Source organism: Amia ocellicauda, chromosome 4 (assembly GCF_036373705.1).
Source record: "Amia ocellicauda isolate fAmiCal2 chromosome 4, fAmiCal2.hap1, whole genome shotgun sequence".
Taxonomy (NCBI): domain Eukaryota; kingdom Metazoa; phylum Chordata; class Actinopteri; order Amiiformes; family Amiidae; genus Amia; species Amia ocellicauda.
In genome coordinates, this window is record NC_089853.1 from 350,224 (window position 1) to 374,988 (window position 24,765).

General features: G+C 42.6%; 2 protein-coding genes across 3 annotated transcripts; one reads left to right on the forward strand and one right to left on the reverse strand.

Annotated features, from left to right (window-relative positions):
• Window positions 1–11,956: 11,956 nt before the first annotated feature.
• chid1 (chitinase domain containing 1) lies at window positions 11,957–18,040 on the forward strand. Of its 2 annotated transcripts, none has more exons than XM_066700361.1 (13): window positions 11,957–12,270; window positions 12,529–12,650; window positions 12,861–13,007; window positions 13,232–13,364; window positions 13,552–13,596; window positions 13,800–13,906; window positions 14,659–14,720; window positions 14,942–15,034; window positions 15,151–15,252; window positions 15,366–15,518; window positions 17,427–17,507; window positions 17,682–17,724; window positions 17,863–18,040. In XM_066700361.1, exons 2-13 carry the CDS (start codon window positions 12,540–12,542, stop codon window positions 17,959–17,961), a joined length of 1,176 nt encoding a protein of 391 aa, XP_066556458.1. In that variant the 5' UTR covers window positions 11,957–12,270; window positions 12,529–12,539; the 3' UTR covers window positions 17,962–18,040. The 2 variants fall into 2 exon arrangements, with proteins under 2 accessions (XP_066556458.1, XP_066556459.1); XM_066700362.1 differs by lacking the exon at window positions 11,957–12,270 and adding an exon at window positions 12,271–12,400.
• A 122-nt stretch (window positions 18,041–18,162) lies between these two features.
• On the reverse strand, window positions 18,163–23,516 carry tspan4a (tetraspanin 4a). Its single transcript, XM_066700363.1, has 7 exons — window positions 21,934–23,516; window positions 20,902–21,093; window positions 20,549–20,623; window positions 19,803–19,904; window positions 19,464–19,595; window positions 19,261–19,344; window positions 18,163–18,774 (listed from the first exon to the last, which is right to left on the reverse strand). Exons 1-7 carry the CDS (start codon window positions 22,237–22,239, stop codon window positions 18,706–18,708), a joined length of 960 nt encoding a protein of 319 aa, XP_066556460.1. The 5' UTR covers window positions 22,240–23,516; the 3' UTR covers window positions 18,163–18,705.
• Window positions 23,517–24,765: the final 1,249 nt, after the last annotated feature.

The window sequence follows — 24,765 nt, forward strand, 5'->3', positions numbered from 1 at the left end:
CACACAATAAACAGAGTAAACACACAATAAACACACAATAAACACACAATAAACACACAATAAACAGAGTAAACACAGAATAAACACAGAATAAACACAGAATAAACACAGAGTAAACACACAATAAACACAGAATAAACACAGCGTAAACACACAATAAACAGAATAAACACAGCGTAAACACACAATAAACACAGAATAAACACACAATAAACACAGAGTAAACACAATAAACACAGTAAACACACAATAAACAGAGTAAACACAGAGTAAACACAATAAACACACAATAAACACAGAGTAAACACACAATAAACAGAGTAAACACAGAATAAACACAGAGTAAACACACAATAAACACACAATAAACACAGAGTAAACACAGAATAAACACAGAGTAAACACACAATAAACACAGAATAAACACAGCGTAAACACACAATAAACACAGAGTAAACACAATAAACACAGAATAAACACAGCGTAAACACACAATAAACAGAATAAACACACAATAAACACAGAATAAACACACAATAAACACAGAGTAAACACACAATAAACACACAATAAACAGAATAACCAGCGTAAACACACAATAAACAGAATAAACACACAATAAACACAGAGTAAACACACAATAAACACAAAGTAAACACACAATAAACACAGAGTAAACACACAATAAACAGAATAAACACAGAGTAAACACACAATAAACAGAGTAAACACACAATAAACACAGCGTAAACACACAATAAACACACAATAAACAGAGTAAACACAGAATAAACACAGAGTAAACACAGAATAAACACAGAGTAAACACACAATAAACAGAGTAAACACAGAATAAACACAGAGTAAACACAATAAACACACAATAAACACAGAGTAAACACAGAGTAAACACAGAATAAACACAGAGTAAACACACAATAAACACAGAGTAAACACAGCGTAAACACACAATAAACAGAATAAACACAGCGTAAACACACAATAAACACAGAATAAACACAGCGTAAACACACAATAAACACACAATAAACACAGAGTAAACACACAATAAACAGAATAAACACACAATAAACACAGAGTAAACACACAATAAACACACAATAAACAGAGTAAACAGAGTAAACAGAGAATAAACACAGAGTAAACACACAATAAACACACAATAAACAGAGTAAACAGAGTAAACAGAGAATAAACACAGAGTAAACACAATAAACACACAATAAACACAATAAACACACAATAAACACAGCGTAAACACACAATAAACACACAATAAACAGAGTAAACACAGAATAAACACAGAGTAAACACACAATAAACACAGAGTAAACACACAATAAACAGAATAAACACAGAATAAACACAGAGTAAACACAATAAACACACAATAAACACAGCGTAAACACACAATAAACACACAATAAACAGAGTAAACACAGAATAAACACAGAGTAAACACACAATAAACAGAATAAACACACAATAAACACAGAGTAAACACACAATAAACACACAATAAACACAGAATAAACACACAATAAACACAGAGTAAAAACAGCGTAAACACACAACAAACAGAATAAACAGCGTAAACACACAATAAACACAGAGTAAACACACAATAAACACACAATAAACACAGAGTAAACACACAATAAACACACAATAAACACAGAGTAAACACAGAATAAACACAGAGTAAACACACAATAAACACAGAATAAACACAGCGTAAACACACAATAAACAGAATAAACACAGCGTAAACACACAATAAACACAGAATAAACACAGCGTAAACACACAATAAACAGAATAAACACAGCGTAAACACACAATAAACACAGAATAAACACAGCGTAAACACACAATAAACAGAATAAACACAATAAACACAGAGTAAACACACAATAAACACAGAATAAACACAGAGTAAACACACAATAAACACAGAGTAAACACAGAATAAACACAGAGTAAACACACAATAAACACAGAATAAACACAGCGTAAACACACAATAAACAGAATAAACACAGCGTAAACACAATAAACACAGAATAAACACAGCGTAAACACACAATAAACACAGAGTAAACACACAATAAACAGAATAAACACACAATAAACACAGAGTAAACACACAATAAACACACAATAAACAGAGTAAACACAGCATAAACACAGAGTAAACACAATAAACACAATAAACACAGAGTAAACACACAATAAACAGAGTAAACACAGAATAAACACAGAATAAACACAGAATAAACACAGAATAAACACAGAGTAAACACACAATAAACACAGTAAACACACAATAAACAGAATAAACACAGAGTAAACACACAATAAACAGAGTAAACACACAATAAACACAGCGTAAACACACAATAAACACACAATAAACAGAGTAAACACAGAATAAACAGAATAAACACACAATAAACACAGAGTAAACACACAATAAACACAATAAACACAATAAACACAGAGTAAACACACAATAAACACAGAATAAACACAGAGTAAACACACAATAAACACACAATAAACACACAATAAACACAAAGTAAACAGCGTAAACACACAATAAACACAGAGTAAACACACAATAAACACACAATAAACACAGAGTAAACACACAATAAACACACAATAAACACAGAGTAAACACAGAATAAACACAGAATAAACACAGAGTAAACACACAATAAACACAAAGTAAACACACAATAAACACAGATTAAACACACAATAAACAGAATAAACACAGAGTAAACACACAATAAACAGAGTAAACACACAATAAACACAGCGTAAACACACAATAAACACACAATAAACAGAGTAAACACAGAATAAACACAGAGTAAACACACAATAAACACAGAGTAAACACACAATAAACAGAGTAAACACAGAATAAACACAGAGTAAACACAATAAACACACAATAAACACAGAGTAAACACACAATAAACACAGCGTAAACACACAATAAACAGAATAAACACAGCGTAAACACACAATAAACACAGAATAAACACAGCGTAAACACACAATAAACACAGAATAAACACAGAGTAAACACACAATAAACAGAATAAACACACAATAAACACAGAGTAAACACACAATAAACACACAATAAACAGAGTAAACAGAGTAAACACAGAATAAACACAGAGTAAACACAATAAACACAATAAACACAGAGTAAACACACAATAAACAGAGTAAACACAGAATAAACACAGAATAAACACAGAATAAACACAGAGTAAACACACAATAAACACAGTAAACACACAATAAACAGAATAAACACAGAGTAAACACACAATAAACAGAGTAAACACAATAAACACAGCGTAAACACACAATAAACACACAATAAACAGAGTAAACACAGAATAAACACAGAGTAAACACAGAATAAACAGAATAAACACAGAGTAAACACACAATAAACACAGAGTAAACACAATAAACACAGTAAACACACAATAAACAGAGTAAACACAGAGTAAACACAATAAACACACAATAAACACAGAGTAAACACACAATAAACAGAGTAAACACAGAATAAACACAGAGTAAACACACAATAAACACAGAGTAAACACACAATAAACAGAGTAAACACAATAAACACAGAATAAACACACAATAAACACAGAATAAACACAGAGTAAACACACAATAAACACAGTAAACACACAATAAACAGAATAAACACAGAGTAAACACACAATAAACAGAGTAAACACACAATAAACACAGCGTAAACACACAATAAACACACAATAAACAGAGTAAACACAGAATAAACACAGAATAAACACAGAATAAACACAGAGTAAACACACAATAAACACAGAATAAACACAGCGTAAACACACAATAAACAGAATAAACACAGCGTAAACACACAATAAACACAGAATAAACACAGAGTAAACACACAATAAACACAGTAAACACACAATAAACAGAATAAACACAGAGTAAACACACAATAAACAGAGTAAACACAGAATAAACACAGCGTAAACACACAATAAACACACAATAAACAGAGTAAACACAGAATAAACACAGAATAAACACAGAATAAACACAGAGTAAACACACAATAAACACAGAATAAACACAGCGTAAACACACAATAAACAGAATAAACACAGCGTAAACACACAATAAACACAGAATAAACACAGCGTAAACACACAATAAACACACAATAAACACAGCGTAAACACACCATAAACAGAATAAACACACAATAAACACACAATAAACAGAGTAAACAGAGTAAACACAGAATAAACACACAATAAACACAGAGTAAACACACAATAAACAGAGTAAACACACAATAAACAGAGTAAACACAGAGTAAACACAATAAACACACAATAAACACAGAGTAAACACACAATAAACACAGAGTAAACACAGAATAAACACAGAGTAAACACACAATAAACACAGAATAAACACAGCGTAAACACACAATAAACAGAATAAACACAGCGTAAACACAATAAACACAGAATAAACACAGCGTAAACACACAATAAACACAGAATAAACACAGAGTAAACACACAATAAACAGAATAAACACACAATAAACACAGAGTAAACACACAATAAACACACAATAAACAGAGTAAACACAGCATAAACACAGAGTAAACACAATAAACACAGAGTAAACACACAATAAACAGAGTAAACACAGAATAAACACAGAATAAACACAAAATAAACACACAATAAACACAGTAAACACACAATAAACAGAATAAACACAGAGTAAACACACAATAAACAGAGTAAACACACAATAAACACAGCGTAAACACACAATAAACACACAATAAACAGAGTAAACACAGAATAAACACAGAGTAAACACAGAATAAACATAGAATAAACACAGAGTAAACACACAATAAACACAGAGTAAACACAATAAACACAGTAAACACACAATAAACAGAGTAAACACAGAGTAAACACAATAAACACACAATAAACACAGAGTAAACACACAATAAACAGAGTAAACACAGAATAAACACAGAGTAAACACACAATAAACAGAGTAAACACAATAAACACACAATAAACACACAATAAACACAGTAAACACAATAAACAGAATAAACACAGAGTAAACACACAATAAACAGAGTAAACACACAATAAACACAGCGTAAACACACAATAAACACACAATAAACAGAGTAAACACAGAATAAACACAGAGTAAACACAGAATAAACAGAATAAACACAGAGTAAACACACAATAAACACAGAGTAAACACAATAAACACAGTAAACACACAATAAACAGAGTAAACACAGAGTAAACACAATAAACACACAATAAACACAGAGTAAACACACAATAAACAGAGTAAACACAGAATAAACAGAGTAAACACACAATAAACACAGAGTAAACACACAATAAACAGAGTAAACACAATAAACACAGAATAAACACACAATAAACACAGAATAAACACAGAGTAAACACACAATAAACACAGTAAACACACAATAAACAGAATAAACACAGAGTAAACACACAATAAACAGAGTAAACACACAATAAACACAGCGTAAACACACAATAAACACACAATAAACAGAGTAAACACAGAATAAACACAGAATAAACACAGAATAAACACAGAGTAAACACACAATAAACACAGAATAAACACAGCGTAAACACACAATAAACAGAATAAACACAGCGTAAACACACAATAAACACAGAATAAACACAGAGTAAACACACAATAAACACAGCGTAAACACACAATAAACACACAATAAACACAGCGTAAACACACCATAAACAGAATAAACACACAATAAACACACAATAAACAGAGTAAACAGAGTAAACACAGAATAAACACACAATAAACACAGAGTAAACACACAATAAACAGAGTAAACACACAATAAACAGAGTAAACACAGAGTAAACACAATAAACACACAATAAACACAGAGTAAACACACAATAAACACAGAGTAAACACACAATAAACACAGAGTAAACACAGAATAAACACAGAGTAAACACACAATAAACACAGAATAAACACAGCGTAAACACACAATAAACAGAATAAACACAGCGTAAACACAATAAACACAGAATAAACACAGCGTAAACACACAATAAACACAGAATAAACACAGAGTAAACACACAATAAACAGAATAAACACACAATAAACACAGAGTAAACACACAATAAACACACAATAAACAGAGTAAACACAGCATAAACACAGAGTAAACACAATAAACACAGAGTAAACACACAATAAACAGAGTAAACACAGAATAAACACAGAATAAACACAAAATAAACACACAATAAACACAGTAAACACACAATAAACAGAATAAACACAGAGTAAACACACAATAAACAGAGTAAACACACAATAAACACAGCGTAAACACACAATAAACACACAATAAACAGAGTAAACACAGAATAAACACAGAGTAAACACAGAATAAACATAGAATAAACACAGAGTAAACACACAATAAACACAGAGTAAACACAATAAACACAGTAAACACACAATAAACAGAGTAAACACAGAGTAAACACAATAAACACACAATAAACACAGAGTAAACACACAATAAACAGAGTAAACACAGAATAAACACAGAGTAAACACACAATAAACAGAGTAAACACAATAAACACACAATAAACACACAATAAACACAGTAAACACAATAAACAGAATAAACACAGAGTAAACACACAATAAACAGAGTAAACACACAATAAACACAGCGTAAACACACAATAAACACACAATAAACAGAGTAAACACAGAATAAACACAGAATAAACACAGAATAAACACAGAATAAACACAGAGTAAACACACAATAAACACAGAATAAACACAGCGTAAACACACAATAAACAGAATAAACACAGCGTAAACACACAATAAACACAGAATAAACACACAATAAACACAGAGTAAACACAATAAACACAGTAAACACACAATAAACACAGAGTAAACACACAATAAACAGAGTAAACACAGAATAAACACAGAGTAAACACACAATAAACACACAATAAACACAGAGTAAACACAGAATAAACACAGAGTAAACACACAATAAACACAGAATAAACACAGCGTAAACACACAATAAACAGAATAAACACAGCGTAAACACACAATAAACACAGAATAAACACAGCGTAAACACACAATAAACAGAATAAACACACAATAAACACAGAATAACCACACAATAAACACAGAGTAAACACACAATAAACACACAATAAACAGAATAACCAGCGTAAACACACAATAAACAGAATAAACACACAATAAACACAGAGTAAACACACAATAAACACAAAGTAAACACACAATAAACACAGAGTAAACACACAATAAACAGAATAAACACAGAGTAAACACACAATAAACAGAGTAAACACACAATAAACACAGCGTAAACACACAATAAACACACAATAAACAGAGTAAACACAGAATAAACACAGAGTAAACACACAATAAACACAGAGTAAACACACAATAAACAGAGTAAACACAGAATAAACACAGAGTAAACACAATAAACACACAATAAACACAGAGTAAACACAGAGTAAACACAGAATAAACACAGAGTAAACACACAATAAACACAGCGTAAACACAGCGTAAACACACAATAAACAGAATAAACACAGCGTAAACACACAATAAACACAGAATAAACACAGCGTAAACACACAATAAACAGAATAAACACACAATAAACACAGAGTAAACACACAATAAACACACAATAAACAGAGTAAACAGAATAAACAGAGAATAAACACAGAGTAAACACACAATAAACACACAATAAACAGAGTAAACAGAGAATAAACACAGAGTAAACACAATAAACACACAATAAACACAGCGTAAACACACAATAAACACACAATAAACAGAGTAAACACAGAATAAACACAGAGTAAACACACAATAAACACAGAGTAAACACACAATAAACAGAATAAACACAGAATAAACACAGAGTAAACACAATAAACACACAATAAACACAGCGTAAACACACAATAAACACACAATAAACAGAGTAAACACAGAATAAACACAGAGTAAACACACAATAAACACAGAGTAAACACACAATAAACAGAATAAACACACAATAAACACAGAGTAAACACACAATAAACACACAATAAACACAGAATAAACACACAATAAACACAGAGTAAACACAGCGTAAACACACAATAAACAGAATAAACAGCGTAAACACACAATAAACACAGAGTAAACACACAATAAACACACAATAAACACAGAGTAAACACACAATAAACACACAATAAACACAGAGTAAACACAGAATAAACACAGAATAAACACAGCGTAAACACACAATAAACAGAATAAACACAGCGTAAACACACAATAAACACAGAATAAACACAGCGTAAACACACAATAAACAGAATAAACACAGCGTAAACACACAATAAACACAGAATAAACACAGCGTAAACACACAATAAACAGAATAAACACAATAAACACAGAGTAAACACACAATAAACAGAATAAACACAATAAACACAGAGTAAACACACAATAAACACAGAATAAACACAGAGTAAACACACAATAAACACAGAATAAACACAGCGTAAACACACAATAAACAGAATAAACACAGCGTAAACACACAATAAACAGAATAAACACACAATAAACACAGAATAAACACACAATAAACACAGAGTAAACACAGCGTAAACACACAATAAACAGAATAAACAGCGTAAACACACAATAAACAGAATAAACACACAATAAACACAGAGTAAACACACAATAAACACAATAAACACAGAGTAAACACACAATGAACACAGAATAAACACAGAGTAAACACACAATAAACACACAATAAACACAAAGTAAACACACAATAAACAGAGTAAACACACAATAAACAGAATAAACACAGAGTAAACACACAATAAACACAGAGTAAACACACAATAAACACAGAGTAAACACACAATAAACACAGAATAAACACAGAGTAAACACACAATAAACACACAATAAACACAGCGTAAACACACAATAAACAGAATAAACACAGCGTAAACACACAATAAACAGAATAAACACACAATAAACACAGAGTAAACTCACAATAAACACAGAATAAACACAGAGTAAACACACAATAAACACAGAATAAACACAGAGTAAACACAGAATAAACACAGAGTAAACACACAATAAACACAGAGTAAACACACAATAAACACACAATAAACAGAGTAAACAGAGTAAACACAGAATAAACACAGAGTAAACACAATAAACACACAATAAACACAGAGTAAACACATAATAAACACACAATAAACACAAAGTAAACACACAATAAACACAGAGTAAACACACAATAAACAGAATAAACACAGAGTAAACACACAATAAACAGAGTAAACACAGAGTAAACACAATAAACACAGAGTAAACAGAATAAACACAATAAACACACAAACACACAATAAACACAGAGTAAACACAGAGTAAACACAGAATAAAACACAGCGTAAACACACAATAAACACAGAATAAACACACAATAAACACAGAGTAAACACACAATAAACACAGAATAAACACAGAGTAAACACACAATAAACAAAGAAAACACAATAAACACATTTTAAAAACACAATAAACAGAGTAAACACACAATAAACAGAGTAAACACAGAGTAAACATACAATAAACACACAATAAACACACGATAAACACATAGTAAACACAGAGTAAACACACAATAAACACAGGCACCGACACAGCTGCACCGCTGCAGGACACAGTATTGTCTCTGTATTGTTTGAATGTCATATCGATCTATAGCCTTAAATGTACTGTTACATTTCGCTAGCTCACATCTTATATATATATATATATATATATATATATATATATATATATATATATATATATATATATATATTATAAAAGTCTAGGCTAAGTAATGAGTTATAATGTAAACAGTTCAAACTACTCGGTCGATTAAAATAAAAGTGTGTAGCTGGTAAACTTGCTATTGTTTGTTCTTGTACTAAGTATGATTGAAGTCTGAAATTTAACAGTATGCATTTTACACGTGGAAATTGCCTTGTGAAATTGTGAACGGGACCATAACTGTATTAATTATCCAAATGTTGCATTAAAACGATATAAAATTAACCGAAGCACGTTTCCTTTAAAATCAGTGCATTTTAATACGAGACCAGTTATTTACTATGCAATCCGAAATGCAGTTATATTGAGCTGAGCAGTACAATCACAAATGCCGGCGTTAGAGGAGACAACTGGGACGATGCAGAAATGAAAGCGCTGTTACAATGAGGATGAAGATGAAAAGTGCGCAGCGCTGCTGTCTGAAGGATATTATCACTACAGACGCGTCACAGAGGCTGCTTTCCGTGCAGACGATTGCATACTAATGCATAGGAGTTCTTGTGATTTAATGCAGATGTGCTAATAAAGGTGCTTCGCTTTGGGTGAATTGTAACAGCACTTTTACACTTGCAGAACCGAAGATAGACATTTGAAAAGGGAAATATATGAATTAGATTCTCATTGAACCAGCGCATTTTTAATTATTTCAGAAAGCTTCGGCTGCAAAGGGTTAAGATTACTTTCAAATAAAATATAGAACCGAACAATAGCCAATCGATGTTAATAAGTTGTGATTATAAACACATCGCACACACCTGTAATCAGACCTAATGTCCTGCGTCACTGGTCTGTTTGAGCAGATGTGTTTATTCCCGGCATGCATTTCGTTTAGGCCCCTTTTCGCCCGCATATGTAACGCACTGAGGCTCCTAAACCCGCCATTGTGAACAGGGTGTCTGAGAAAAAACGGACTAAATTTGAGGGGCCGGCCTAATAAATGTGAACGGGGTCTACGATGCCTTGACCTCATTCCGGCGCTTACTCAAGACGCATCTCTCACAGCACTTGTAATATTAGTCCTCTATCCCTGCTAGATAGCTCTTCACAGTTTTATTTGCTACTTGCGTTCTTGATTGTTTTCCTCCTTGCTCCCTTTCTCGTAGCCCTCGTCTGTGACCCGACATCTTGACAGCACTTAGCTTTCACCGTCCAGCATGTAGGACCTAATTTACTGTACTTGTGTAAATTGTAAATTGGAATTTGTAAAATGTATTATTTTGAATTGCTATGTTTTAGTTAAATTGAATTTGTAATGATTGATGCCTTGTACTTCACTGTATTTTTGCACTTTGTTTTGCACTTATGTTGTAAGTGGCCCTGGATAAGGGCGTCTGCCAAGAAATAAAAATAATAAATGCCCCTCCATTTGCCTCTTGCTAAATCCTGTGATCTCTGTCAGTCTGGCGCTGTTATCTGAGCAGCTTAATTGATGTGCTCTGCAGGTACATTAATATGAACATGATATTAACATGTCACTGTGCACGGAGCCGGTGAGTGCTGTGTTGTGTGTCAGTGCTGTATGTTGGGCTCATGGCGGTGATCAGTGATTGCGCAGCTCTTGACTGCAGGTCTGCGCAGACAGGGGCTTTAATGCGTCAATGAACCGGCGCTGCTGCTGAAACTGAGACAGTCGATACCATCCAGACCAGCCCACCTGCGCACTGATTGGGTCAGAAGAACCGTCACTCAAACCTGCTGGACTAATCAAGGGCGATTCACCCCCTGACTAGGTGGCGCTGCTGCAGTGAGTCTGTCTGTGATTGACACGTCTCTGTCACTCAGCGCTCGTTTGTTGTTTTGAAGCCGCGGATGCACCTGCGCAGTCCCTCTTGAGCAGCTGCACGGCTGTGCAGACTTTGCAGCCTGTGGATGCGTCGCATTGTGACGTATTTTCCGGCCAGGTTAATGCGACGGGTAACCTGGACAGTTTCGTCGCAGAGTCTGCGAAAAGTCTGCGTGTCGTGAACGCAGCCAATAGCACAGCCTTCCGGTCGGCGCGGCTCCTCCAATCGCCGGTGGCGGCGTGTGAACAGCGTGCGAGCGGCCGATCGATCGGGGTGATCAGTGACGACCCGGCCGTGCGGAGAGAGAGAGAGAGAGAGGGGGGTAGGGGTAGGTGTCGCGCTGCGCACACAGGGACTTATTTTGTAGCTTATTGTTTTTATTCTGTTCTCTTTACTGAAGTCACTTAGATTCAATTCAAAACCAGCTTTATTGACAAGTTTACACAAGTGTCGCCAAAGTATGTACAGACACGACGGGCGTTTGTTATTGATCGTAGTAGAGTGTTATACTAATAATTGTCACTGTACTGTATCACACTGTCAGAATCTGACCCCTCTGTCCCTCTCTCTGTGTCTGTGTGTCCAGGCTGAGCTGTGATGTGGGGGTCAGGGCTCACCCTACTGTGCGCCTGTCTGTCTGTCCTGCGTCTGGACGCCACGCTGTCCAAAACTGACCCCAAGAAACCCACCAAGAGCCAGGAGAAGGAGGTGTGAGTTGATCACAGCTATTGATCACACTAAGCAAGAGAGAGAGAGAGAGTGTGAGTGTGTTGTGTTCCAGTGTCTCAGTGTGTGTGTGTGTGTGTGTGTTGTGTCGTGTCTCAGGGCCCGGTTCTACAGTGTGTGTGTGTTGTGTCTCAGGGCCCGGTTCTACAGTGTGTGTGTGATTGTTGTGTTACAGTGTGTGTTGTGTCTCAGGGCCCGGTGTCACAGTGTGCTCGGGACCGCGGTCTGGTGCGGACGGACCCGGGCTGGCGGGAGGTTCTGCAGGAGGCGGGGCAGTACTGCGCACCCTCAACCCGGGGCAGTGGCTTCACTGGGGCAGTGCTGGGGTACGTCACTCCGGTAAGAGACTGGGCAGTGCTGGGGTAAGAGTGTGGAGGGCAGTGCTAGGGTAAGAGACAGGGTAAAAGGTGGGGCGGGATTGGGGTAATTGACAGGGCAGTGCTGGGGTAAGAGTGTGGGGATGCAGGGCTGGGGTAAGAGACGGGGCAGGGCTGGGGTAATTGCCAGGGCAGTGCTGGGGGGTCGGTGTATTTAATCCCTCTGAGCCCTGTCTGCCCCCCCAGTGGAACGCACATGGCTACTCGGTGGCTCGGCTGTTCGCCGGACGGCTCTCCTCGGTGTCTCCGGTCTGGCTGCAGCTGCGGCGCCGCGGCCCCCAGAGCTACGACATCAGCGGCCTGCAGGACACTGACCCAGGTACGCAACTACACAACTACACACCACCACTACACACACCACCACTACTACACAACACTACTACACGCCACCACTACACACACCAGCACACTGCACTGACACCGAGAGCTACGACATCAGCGGCCTGCAGGACACCGACCGGGGTATGCTACACACCACCAACTGTCTCTCTCTCTCTCTCTCTCAGGGTGGATGAAAGCTCTGAAGAAGACCAACAAAAACATCAAGATCTGTGAGTTTTGCAGCCCCCTCCCACTCCCCCTGTCCCCTCTCACCCTTCCAATTGCACAGAATATTCTGGTTGTGATGACTGCTCTCTCTCCCTCCCTCTCTCTCTTGCTCCTCTCTTCCTCCCTCTGCTCCCTCCCTCTCCTTCCCTCTCTCCACTCCCTCTCTCTCTTGCTCCTCTCTCCCCCCACTCCCTCCCTCTCCCAGGGCCCCGGCTGCTGTTTGACGGCTGGTCCTATGAGGACTATGACAGCGCTCTGGGCAGCGAGGATGAGATCGAGCTCATGGCCAGGGAGGCAGTGGAGGTGGCCCAGGTGCGCTGCTGCTGCGTTGCCCTTCACACCGCCATCGTTGTGCCATCGTTGTGCCATTGTGTGACACTGATCGTGTCCCCAGGGTAGCCGGTGTGACTCTGAAGCCAGCCAGTTGGGGGGGCAGTGGTGATTTAAAACTCCACTGAAAATCCATCGTTTTTCAGGTTATCCTATCAGTAGGAACACACTCTGTGCTGTGAGTTTCTCGTGTCCAGTTCAGTCTATGTGCCAGGAACCAGAGGTCGCGGAACATGTTATGACGTCCCCGGGGCGCAAGCTCTGCAGCTGCTGTGGGGAACACGCCTACACGGCAGCCTCCCAAACAGAATAATCATGTGCAATAATAGCAACCGTTCTGGATGGTAAAATACACTTTTAATGACTACAAAACCGATGGATCTTTCGGACAAATAGGGTGATCGAACGAGCATAAAGTGTTATTTTTAATGATTTCTGTGACTTTTCTGATTTCCCCCATTGACTCCAGCAACACAGCTCCAGAGTCTGCATCCTGCGACTCACAACATGTCTCTCCATCTCTTACTTCTGGTTCACAGACTGAGCCTGACATGAGAAACTCACTGCTCGGAATGTGTTTCTACAGCGAAGTTTCCCTGTAAGACACGGTGTTGGCATGTGAGGCTCCTGTCGGCCACACGGTGTCGGCACTTGTGTTGTTGTGTTGTTAATTCTCTCTCTCTCTCTCTCTCTCTCTCTCTCTCTCTCTCTCTCTCTCTCTCTCTCTCTCTCAGGCCAAGGGCTTCGATGGGTTTGTACTGGAGATGTGGAGTCAGTTGGGAGGACACAGGAGAGAGTGAGAGACTCTCTGTGTGTCTCAGTATGTGATGTGTGTGCGTGTGTATGTGTGTGTCTCAGTATGTGATGTGTGTGTGTGTGAGAGAGAGAGAGAGACTGTGTGTATGTGAGCTTCTCAATATGCGGTGTGTGTGTGTGTGTGTGTGTGTGTATGTTTTCCCATTTGCCTGTGTGAGTGAAAGTGTTGTGCTGTGACAGTGTTGTGTTGTTGTGTTACAGGGACCTGGTGCACCTGGTGTCTCATCTCAGTGTATCTCTGCGCAGGGCGGGGCTGGGCTGCGTGCTTGCCATCCCCCCACCCCTTACCCCGGGGTAAATACTGCCACTCCTGCCCCCCTGGGGTAATTCTGACACTCCTACCCCCCTGGGGTAATTCTGACACTCCTGCCCCCTGGGGTAACACTGCCCCTCCTCTCCCTGTCCCTCAGCTCTCTCCAGCCTGGTCTGTTCGGACCAGCCCAGTTCCACCAGCTGGCCTCCCTGCTGGACGGCTTCAGCCTGATGACCTATGACTTCTCCCCCCCCGGCAGGTCAGCCTGACTCTGACACACTGACACTCTGACACACTGACACTCTTGACACACACACACTCTGACAGTGACACAATTATCCGACTGATCAAGGTCTCTCTCTCCCTCCCCAGGCCGGGCCCCAGTGCCCCCGTGTCGTGGGTCCGCTCCTGTGTTGAGGCTTTAGACCCTCAGGCTCGCTGGAGACACAAGATCCTGCTGGGGCTCAACTTCTACGGCATGGACTTCACCCAGCAGGGGGGCGCGGAGCCGGTGCTGGGGGGCAGGTGAGGGGCCGTGGGGGGAGTGAGCAGTAGAGAGAGAGGGGGAGAAGGAAGAAGAGAAAGAGAGGGAGTAGGGGTAGATAAGTGAATGAGGGGCAGAGAGAGAGAGAGAGAGAGAGAGAGAGAGAGAGGGGAAGGTGAAGTGAAGGGCAGTGTGCGGCCCTCCCCTCTCTCTGTCTCTCTCCCTCTCCCCTTTTCCAGAACCAGGCTGCTGTGGTGTGCGTTTATTTATTGATAACAGTGAACGCTGAGAGCTTTTTAATTACAAATGATTCCATGGTATCAAGGATGAGTCAAACTTGTTGGTTCGACCAGTTTTGAATGGATTCTTCAAGCCCAGTTAATCACCAGTGAAGTGTAGATTACTGACTGTAAGAGTGACGCACCTCTGTGTGCTCACACAGACATCACTGTTCACAGTGTGTCATCCTAATTAAAGATGCAGACAATTAAGTACCATTAACAATATAATCATGACGTGAAGCGCTGCATGTGATCCGTCTTAAGTTATTGTACTCGCAAGATAATTATTATTACTGTTGTTATTAACCAGTTACACTTCACAGTCAGTATCAGTTTCACGCTAAACCCAGTACAGCAACATGAAGCGCATCATGCTTGCCTTAATATCACTTGACACATCAGTGTGTGCGGCATCAGCACGGGTGTGTCAATCATTCAACCGTCATGGATATAAATTCATTGCATTCATATAAATGTTATGTGCAGCCACCTCGACACTGCGCTTGAGACTCTTGCTCAAAACTCGGCGTTTTAGACTCTCCCATTAAAAATTTAATATTTCTGTCCACAGTTATATATGTGAATATATGGGGAATGTTGTGATGGGTGTTTCTGCAGCTTCACTGTACAGTTTGGTAGCTGGGCCCTTTGGTTTTCACTTCTGTTTAGTAAGAAATTCAAAGGCTAAATCATGAGAATACCTCACTCTGGACATCCTGCATTGTTGTCACCTGAAACACCCGCCGGTCTGTCACGCAGCGGCTCTGCACATCCGCAGCGCCACATCATTCACCGGCTGGGTATCGCGGTGGAGCGACACCGAGCCCTGCCAGGCCCTGAAAAGGGGCTTCTGTCCCCCCCCTCTCTCTCCCTCTCTCTGTCTGTCGGTATCTCTGTCTCTCTCTCTTTCTCTTTCTGTGGCGTTCAGAGCGAGGTGTTGTCTTTCTCTCTCTATCTCTCTCTCTCTCATGCTGGCTGGGCTGTGTGGCCTTGTGGTGGGGGGGGGTGCAGAGTCCTGCACTGAAGCATCGAGGGCAACAGAGTGTGGAAAATCAGACCCAGAACAACACGCTGCAAAACACTGAGCGAGAGACAGTGTGTGTGTCAGTGTGTGTGTCAGTGCGCACACATGCTTACTCCTAGTTGTTGTGACAGACACAGAGTGACAGCACTGTGGGTCGGGCTCTCAGTTGGGATTGAAGGAAAGGCAGTGGCTCGGGTTCGGGGGAAATAAGTGAGGTTTATTTTTATCTGTGCGGTGATGCAAAACAGACGCACACAACCCAGCTCTGTGTGGAGTCTGAGCTACACACACACAGGTCCCCAGCAAAACATGCACTAATAACAAACAAACACAGCTCACACTCTGGCAATAAAACAGTTCCCCGATCCGCAACCCAGAGACAGTCCGCTCCCGCACTCGATCAGTTCTTGACACTCCTCTCTCTCTCTCTCTCTCACTCTCTCACTCTCTCACTATCGCACTTTTATCAAGGGGGTGCCAGTAACGGGGGGGAAACTGTGCATCATGTGTTCCCCCTGTAATTTCCCTCCCCTGGGGGTCCAGGGAGGTGCACAGAAGGTCAGGGGGTCCCACACCGCGGTGTCACACAATACAACATAGCTGCACACTGACTATCTCTCTAACGCTGCCTCCCCCTCTCTCAGGTATTTGGAGCTGCTGAAGCAGTTTAAGCCACGCATCGTCTGGGACGAGCAGGCGGCTGAACACAGCTTTGAGTACAAGAGGTCTGTCTGTCTCTCTGTCCATTTAGCTCGGTCTCTCTGTCTGTCTGTCTGCCTGACTGTCTGTATTTCTGTCTGTCTCGTTCTGTTTCTGTCTGTCTGTCTGTCTGTCTCCAGGTGCAGTACACCAACACTAACCCCTCTGTCTGTCTGTCTGTCTGTCTCTCTCTCTCTCAGGGGCAGTGGCGTCAGGCACACAGTGTACTACCCGACACTGAAGGTGAGACTTACTGACCAATCACAGCCCTGGACTGAACCCCAATATAAAGCTTGTGCATAACCTCTCTCTCTCCCCCCTCTCCCTCCATCTTTCTACCTCTCCCCCTCTCCCTCCCTCCCTCTCTCTCTCTCTCTCCAGTCTGTCCAGGAGCGTCTGTCTCTGGCTGCAGAGTTGGGGACAGGGGTGTCGGTGTGGGAGCTGGGACAGGGCCTGGACTACTTCTATGACCTGCTGTGACGCACTGGGGCAGACTGGGACACACAGAGACACAAAGGGTCAGACAGAATCCTCTGACAATAAAGAGCATTTCCACACACTCCCAGACTTTGTTTGTTAAAAAGAGAGAAGCTGTGTGTGTGTGTGTCTGCATATGGATCCACACACACTCCCACACTCACTCCATTTCAATTTCAGTTTTCAATTTAAGGTGCTTTATTGGCATGACTTGTGCATTTGCAGTGCTGCCAATGCAATTATACTAAACCTACATATATGGAAATATAATATTTCACAGACAACGTTTCTCTCTCTCACACACGCACCCGCATTCGCACTCGCACCTGCACTCGCACACACAGACACACACACACTCACACACAGGTCAGTCTCTGTGTGGGTCCAGCTGTGGTCAGATGCTGGTCAGTGAGACTCCAGAGACACTGAAGAAACAGTTTTCTGATATTTAATAAACCCACAATACCTCTAGAACAATAACAACACGCATCAATAATAACAATCTACTCAGAATAATAATAATAATTTCTCTTACCAAAAATAAATGTGTAATTCAGTATTATAGCAATATTCCTTGTGGTTTGTAAAATATAATCTAATATAATAAATAACCAAATAGGTCAAACAAGGGATGTGCCAAAGAACAGAGATCATAAGAGGGAGAGAGGGACGGGGGGCAGACAGACAGCAGGTCTGTGTTTGTGTGGGGGGGGGTTGCCTCTGTAGGAGCAGTGCACTCTGGGAGCTCTACGTGTAGAATGTGTCAGACTTGACCACCTGACAGAACAATACCATCGAGAATGCCAGAGCCAGCACCTGAGAGAGAGAGAGAGAGAGAGAGAGAGAAGGAGGTAGGGATGGGAAGGGGGAGAGCGAGAAAGTCAGAAAGGGTGTTAGTGTGGAATAGAGTGGATTGCAGTGGGTACCTGTGTTAGTGTGTTTGACAAGCCAAACTCATTTAGAGATTTCTTGAAAGACAATTTAGGATATCTTCAATATAATTTCAGATATCTCTAACTCCATTTCAAGAAAACTCAAGTTTAATTAGAGATATTTCTAATTGACTTCCTGTTCTACTTGAGAGATCTTGAAATGGAGCTTGAAATGAGATCTCAAATAGACTTTTATTTGAGGTATCTTTGAAATAGACAGCATTTTCACAGGAAGTAAATTTGAAATGGCTCTAATTGACTTCCTGTTCTAAGTATCTCACATTTAATTTGAAACGGAGTTAGAGATTTCTACAATTTTGAAAGTTTGGTTGCCATGCTCTGTGTGGAGAGCAGTGCAGTGGGGGGGTACCTGTGTCAATCCTGTACACAGAGCAGAGATCCACAGACCCAGCAGATTCTCCTGCAGCCACATCTTCACCTTCTTATAGCAGGGCTACACACACACACACACACACACACACACACACACACACACAGGTGAGTGCCAGCACCTCAGTTTCCTGCTTCTTTGTTCTGTTCTGAGATTCTCTTTAATTCAGTTCCCCCTCTCACCTCAGTCCACCATGTCCCGGGCTGCTCCAGGCCACAGTCCAGGCTGTGCTCCTGGCAGCAGGAGTCGGGCACGCGTGTGGTGTTGTACACAGGGAACCAGTCTGTGTGGTTGGACACGCCACAGCACCGGAACTGCAACACACCAACATGCAAGAAACACAGAGAGAGAGAGAGAGAGAGTCAGAATAGGAGAGGGGTGCTGCCTGACATACACACATGCACGCACACACACACACACACGCGCACACACACACACACACACACACACACACACACACACACAGTTGGGCAGTGGACAGTCCTCTGGGCCGCGGTGCCTGCAGGGGGCGCTGTGCTCACATCGGTCTGGATGATGCTCCAGGCGTTGGTCAGCCCCACGTTCCCCTCACTGCCGAACAGATGCAGCCCCCTCTGCAGCTCGGCCTGGGCATAGTGGTCTATCTGCACACAGGGAGACAGAGAGGGACAGGTCAGCTGGTGTGTAGCAGTGTGTCTCGAGGGGACGCAAACAGACACACAAACATGGTCAGTCAGGTGGCGCTGTGTGCGGTGGGACAGCGGCCAGCTGGACATGTGGCTCGATGGACACAGGTGGGACGGACAGCTCTGTGACTGGGTCGCCACTAACAGAAACTGCCCATCCACAGGGAGGAGAGGGGACACCAGCCCGTCTCTCTCTCTCCACCTCTGTCTCGTCTGTTTCTGTTCCCTTCTCTCGAAATCTCTGTCACTCTACCTCTCCTTCTCCCCCTCTGCCTCTCCACCCCTCCCTCTCCCTCTCTCCATCTCTCTCGGTGTGTGAGGGTGAATATCAGATGAAGATGCTCCTGCCAGTATAGGCAATCTCAAGGTCAAAACAAGAGAGAGAGAGAGAGAGAGAGAAAGGGGGAGGTGGGAAGAGGCAGAGAGGAGGGGAGAGATGGAGAAGGAGAGAGACAGAGAGGTGGGAAGAAATGTTTTAATGGATTTTCCCCCAGAGTTTTAATTTTATTTAAAGTTCCAGATCATAATGACACACACACAAACACACAAAGCACACACACAGTTACACTCACACTGATGAGAGAAGAGCGGGAGTACTTTACCTCTTCCTTATAGATGAGAAACAGAATGATGGACAGAAGCTCCAGGAGGAAAATCAAGAGCAGCAACACAAAGAACTGTACAGAGAGACAGCATCAGAATTACTGCAGTGACAGTGTCAGTGTCAATCAGTCAGTATGTCTTTCAGTGTCAGAGTCAGTCAGTGTGTCAGAGTGTAAGTGTGTCAGTGTGTCGGGGGGGCTCACAATCAGCAGCACCCTGCTCGCCCTCACAGTGTCAGTGTCAGTGTGTCAGGGGGCTCAGTGTCAGTGTCAGTGTCAATGTGTCGGGAGGTTCAGTGTCGGTGTCAGTGTCAGTGTGTCAGTGTATCAGTGTGTCGGTCTGGGGGGCTCACAGTCAGCAGCAGCACCCTGCTTGCCCTCACAGCCCCCACGCAGCCCAGCCCACCCAGCACCACGATGACGGCCCCCGTGGCGATGAGGAGATTAGTGGCTGAGAGGGCGGGGAAGGATGCAGAGAGAGTGGCAAAGCTGCCCTGGGTGACAGCCAGCCAGATCCCCACTCCCAGCACCCCACAGCCCCCCAGCTGAGGGAGAGAGAGAGAGTTAAGTGCTGTTTGTTGATGCTATGGCTGTTTCTAGGGGGCATCATAAATATAGAACAACCGCTTTATTAAGAAGAAAAAAATGCTTTTCCATTTAAAATTTAAATATAGTTTAATTATTTATTTTTTTAGGAAAGTTTCCTTCTTGTCTAATCTGTGCTGTGAGATAGAGAGAGAGAGAGAGGGAAGATAGAGAGAGCAGTATAAAACAGAATCAATATTGTTTGAATCCCAGGGGAGGATTCTCTCTCACACACACAATCTCTCTCTGCACCACTGTCATTGTGTCTGAGCACAACACTCACTCTCACACACACACGACTGTCTCTGTCTCTGTCTCTGCTGTGTGACTCCTGCTCCCTGTGGGAATTAATCAGACCACCTCCCCTCCATGCTAATGAGGTTAACAGTTATCAGTAACGAGAGTGAGAGAGAGAGAGAGAGACATTATTATGACAGTGCATTGAAATGTTTCTTGTGTAAACTGTAAGAAATAAATAATAAGAAGAAGAAGACAAGGAGAGCGGCCCCCCAGGCCAGCAGCCTCCTCTCAACCCCCCAACCAGTCTGAGCAGGAACTTGCATTCATTCAGTTACTCACACTCACACACACACACAATGACAACAATCAGACACTGACACACACACACACACACACAGCCTGCTGGATTGTGTCTCTGAGGGACCAGAGCTGAGACCCTGCTGGAATCATAAATTACTTAATTGGATTATTTTCAAGACCCTCAAGACTCACACAGATACACACACTCTCACAGATACACACTCTCTCACACACACACACTCTCTCTCTCTCAGACTCACCCAGAAGCTGGTATTGAACAGCACCATGAGGGTCCTGATGGTGGTCCGGCAGCCCTTGCCCAGGCCGCAGCGCTGCAGCTCCAGCAGGAAGATGAAGGACAGGTCCAGATAGAACACTACGTAGCGGTTGCCCTTGGGGGAGCTGCACTTGCCCTGGGCGGCGGGGGGGGCGTGGGGCGGGCCAAAGCCCAGGCCGGCGGAGGGGCTGCTGCAGCGGCGGAAGGTGCAGGGGGGTGGCGAGCCGGGCTTGCTGTCTAGGGAAGGGCTGCGGCGGTACGGAGACTCGTCAGTGCTGGAGCGCCGCATGGCCAGGGTCAGGGGCCAGAGGTCAGGGTTCAGTCTAGGAGGGTCAATCGGTTGTCACTGAGGATCCAGGTAGCAGCAGAGGCAACCAGGGGTCAAACACAGGTCACTGGGAGTCAGGCAGGGATCAACAGAGGTAAAGTCTTCACGGCGCTTTGGCACCTGACCAGCCAGGAGCCACAGGTCCCAACCCCAACTCCCAATCCCTAACCCAGGGCCGACCAATGTCCCAGTGGGTTCCCAGAGGGCCTGCCAGGGGCCACAGCAGAGGGTGGAGCTCAAAACAAACGTCCAAGCAAGGGCCAATGAAACGCCACGGCCAACCGAAATCCACAACATCCAGAGGGCCCGTGGCCCTGGAGTCACACACAGAGAACCCACAGTCCCAGCACCCCAGTGCCCTATCCACGGCTCCAGGGGTCTGTGTGTGTCAGCGGGTGTGAGTGGGTGAGTGCTCTCTGAGAGTGACCGACTGATAGATCTCCTGCCCTCCCCTGCTCCACCACACACTCACACTCTCACACACCCACACTCTCACACACAGATACACAGACAACACAGACACACACACACCCACACCCACAGACAGTGTGACACACAGCTAACCAACACCTTGATAATCAATGCTCATCCAGTGCTGATCAATCATGGATCAATATTCAGTCACTGCTGCCCCTGATCACTGCTAGTTGTAGTTCTGTTAGCCAGAGCACAGTGTTACTAGTAGCGGCCGTAGTAAGAGTAGAGAGCCATAGTAGTGCTTATAGAGGCAGGACCACAGCAGGTGTAGCAGCAGTGAGTGAGAGAAGTAAAGACAGACACACAGTTCCACAGTGAGACACACACACACACACACACCTCTCTCTCTCTTTGTGTTATCGATCCTCCTCTCCTCCTCTCTCCCTTACACACCTCTCTCTCTCTCTCTCTCTAACTATCTGTCCTATCCCCTCTCCTCTCTCACCCACTCTCCCCTCCCCCCTCCCTGGCCGCTCTCTTCCCGTCTCCCTCTCGGTCGGTCAGTGCGGCTCACAGTCTCCTCACTCGGTCGCTCAGTGTGGCTCTGTCCCGGTAGAGTCCTGCTCCCTCACTCCCGCGCTCCCGCGCTCCCACGTTCAGTCTCTCCTCCTCCCCCTCTCCTGCAGGCCGAGGTTGGGGATGAGAGAGGGGCGGGGGGTGTGCGGCAACGAGATGGAGGGAGAGCTGGAGAGGTAGAGATATCCCCTTCAGACAGCAGCCTCACTGCAGCACGCAGCCTCTCCACTGCCTGCACCGCTCTGTGCCTGCCTCCCCCCTCACTCACTCACTCACTCCCTCCCTCTCTCTCTCTCTCTCTCTCTCTATCACTCTCTCTCTCTCTCTCTCACATGCACTCAATCCCCCTCCTTCTCTCCCTCTCTCCCTCTTTCTTTCTGTTAGTCTCTCTCCCCCTCCTCCCTCCTCCCTTCGCCCATCACCCATACAGGAGGCGGAGGGGGGGCAGGGGGAGCGTCTCTCTCATTCCCAGCCCTATTGCTGCACCTCTCCACTGCCTAGACAGTCCCTCACTTCCTCTCTCTCTCTCTCTCTCTCTCTCTCTCTACTGCTGCCTCTCACACACACACTGACACACACACTAACACAAACGCTCTCTCACACACAATCAGACACACACTCACACACAGACACACAGGGAGTTGGCCTCTGTCTGAGAAGTCTGTTGCTGTGGAGCAGCTGACAGACAAACAGAGAGACAGACAAGCAGACAGGCAGACAGACAGACTGGCAGACAGGCAGGCAGACAAACAGACAGACTGGCAGACAGACAGACAGACAGACAGACAGGCAGACAGACAGACATGTCATACTGTAGCTGGTAGTCCCTTGATTGGAACCGTGGGGTTGATTTCCTGGAGTCTCCATAGTGGTCCAGAGCTCTGAGCATGAGCAGACTGACAATCACTGATTGAGAGAGGAGAGATAGAGAGAGGTTGGGAAAGGGTTTATGTGTCACTCTATCACTCTATCACTGTGTCACTGTGTCACTGTATCTCTGTGTCATTGTGTCAGTGTATCTCTGTGTCATTGTGTCACTATATCTCTGTGTCTCTGTGTCACTGTGTCACTATCACTGTATCATTGTGTCACTGTGTCACTGTATCTCTGTGTCACTGTGTTACTGTATTAGTGTGTTACTGTATCAGTGTGTCACTGTATCACTGTCACTTTATCTGTCTCACTGTATCTCTGTGTCACTGTGTTACTGTATCACTGTGTCACTGTATATCTGTCTCACTTTATCTCTGTGTCACTGTATCTCTGTATCAGTGTCACTGTATCTCTGTGTTACTGTATCACTGAGTCACTGTATCAGTGTCACTGTATCTCTGTGTCACTGTATCTCTGTATCAGTGTCACTGTATCTCTGTGTTACTGTATCACTGTATCTCTGTGTTACTGTATCACTGAGTCACTGTATCAGTGTCACTGTATCTCTGTGTTACTGTATCACTGTATCACTGTATCTCTGTGTGAAGTCTGTGTATCTCC

Bases quoted from the DNA above. Each gene is read 5' to 3' on its own strand.
- tspan4a (XM_066700363.1), bottom strand. From the start codon at position 22,239: ATGCGGCGCTCCAGCACTGACGAGTCTCCGTACCGCCGCAGCCCTTCC. The intron at 20,624-20,901 runs GTGAGCCCCCCA...CTCTCTGTACAG, and splicing joins GCAGGGTGCTGCTGCTGACT to TTCTTTGTGTTGCTGCTCTT. The intron at 19,345-19,463 runs GTGAGAGGGGGA...GTGTGTGTGTAG, and splicing joins CCGGGACATGGTGGACTGAG to CCCTGCTATAAGAAGGTGAA.
- chid1 (XM_066700361.1), top strand. From the start codon at position 12,540: ATGTGGGGGTCAGGGCTCACCCTACTGTGCGCCTGTCTGTCTGTCCTG. The intron at 13,365-13,551 runs GTACGCAACTAC...TCTCTCTCTCAG, and splicing joins CCTGCAGGACACTGACCCAG to GGTGGATGAAAGCTCTGAAG. The intron at 13,597-13,799 runs GTGAGTTTTGCA...TCCCTCTCCCAG, and splicing joins CAACAAAAACATCAAGATCT to GGCCCCGGCTGCTGTTTGAC.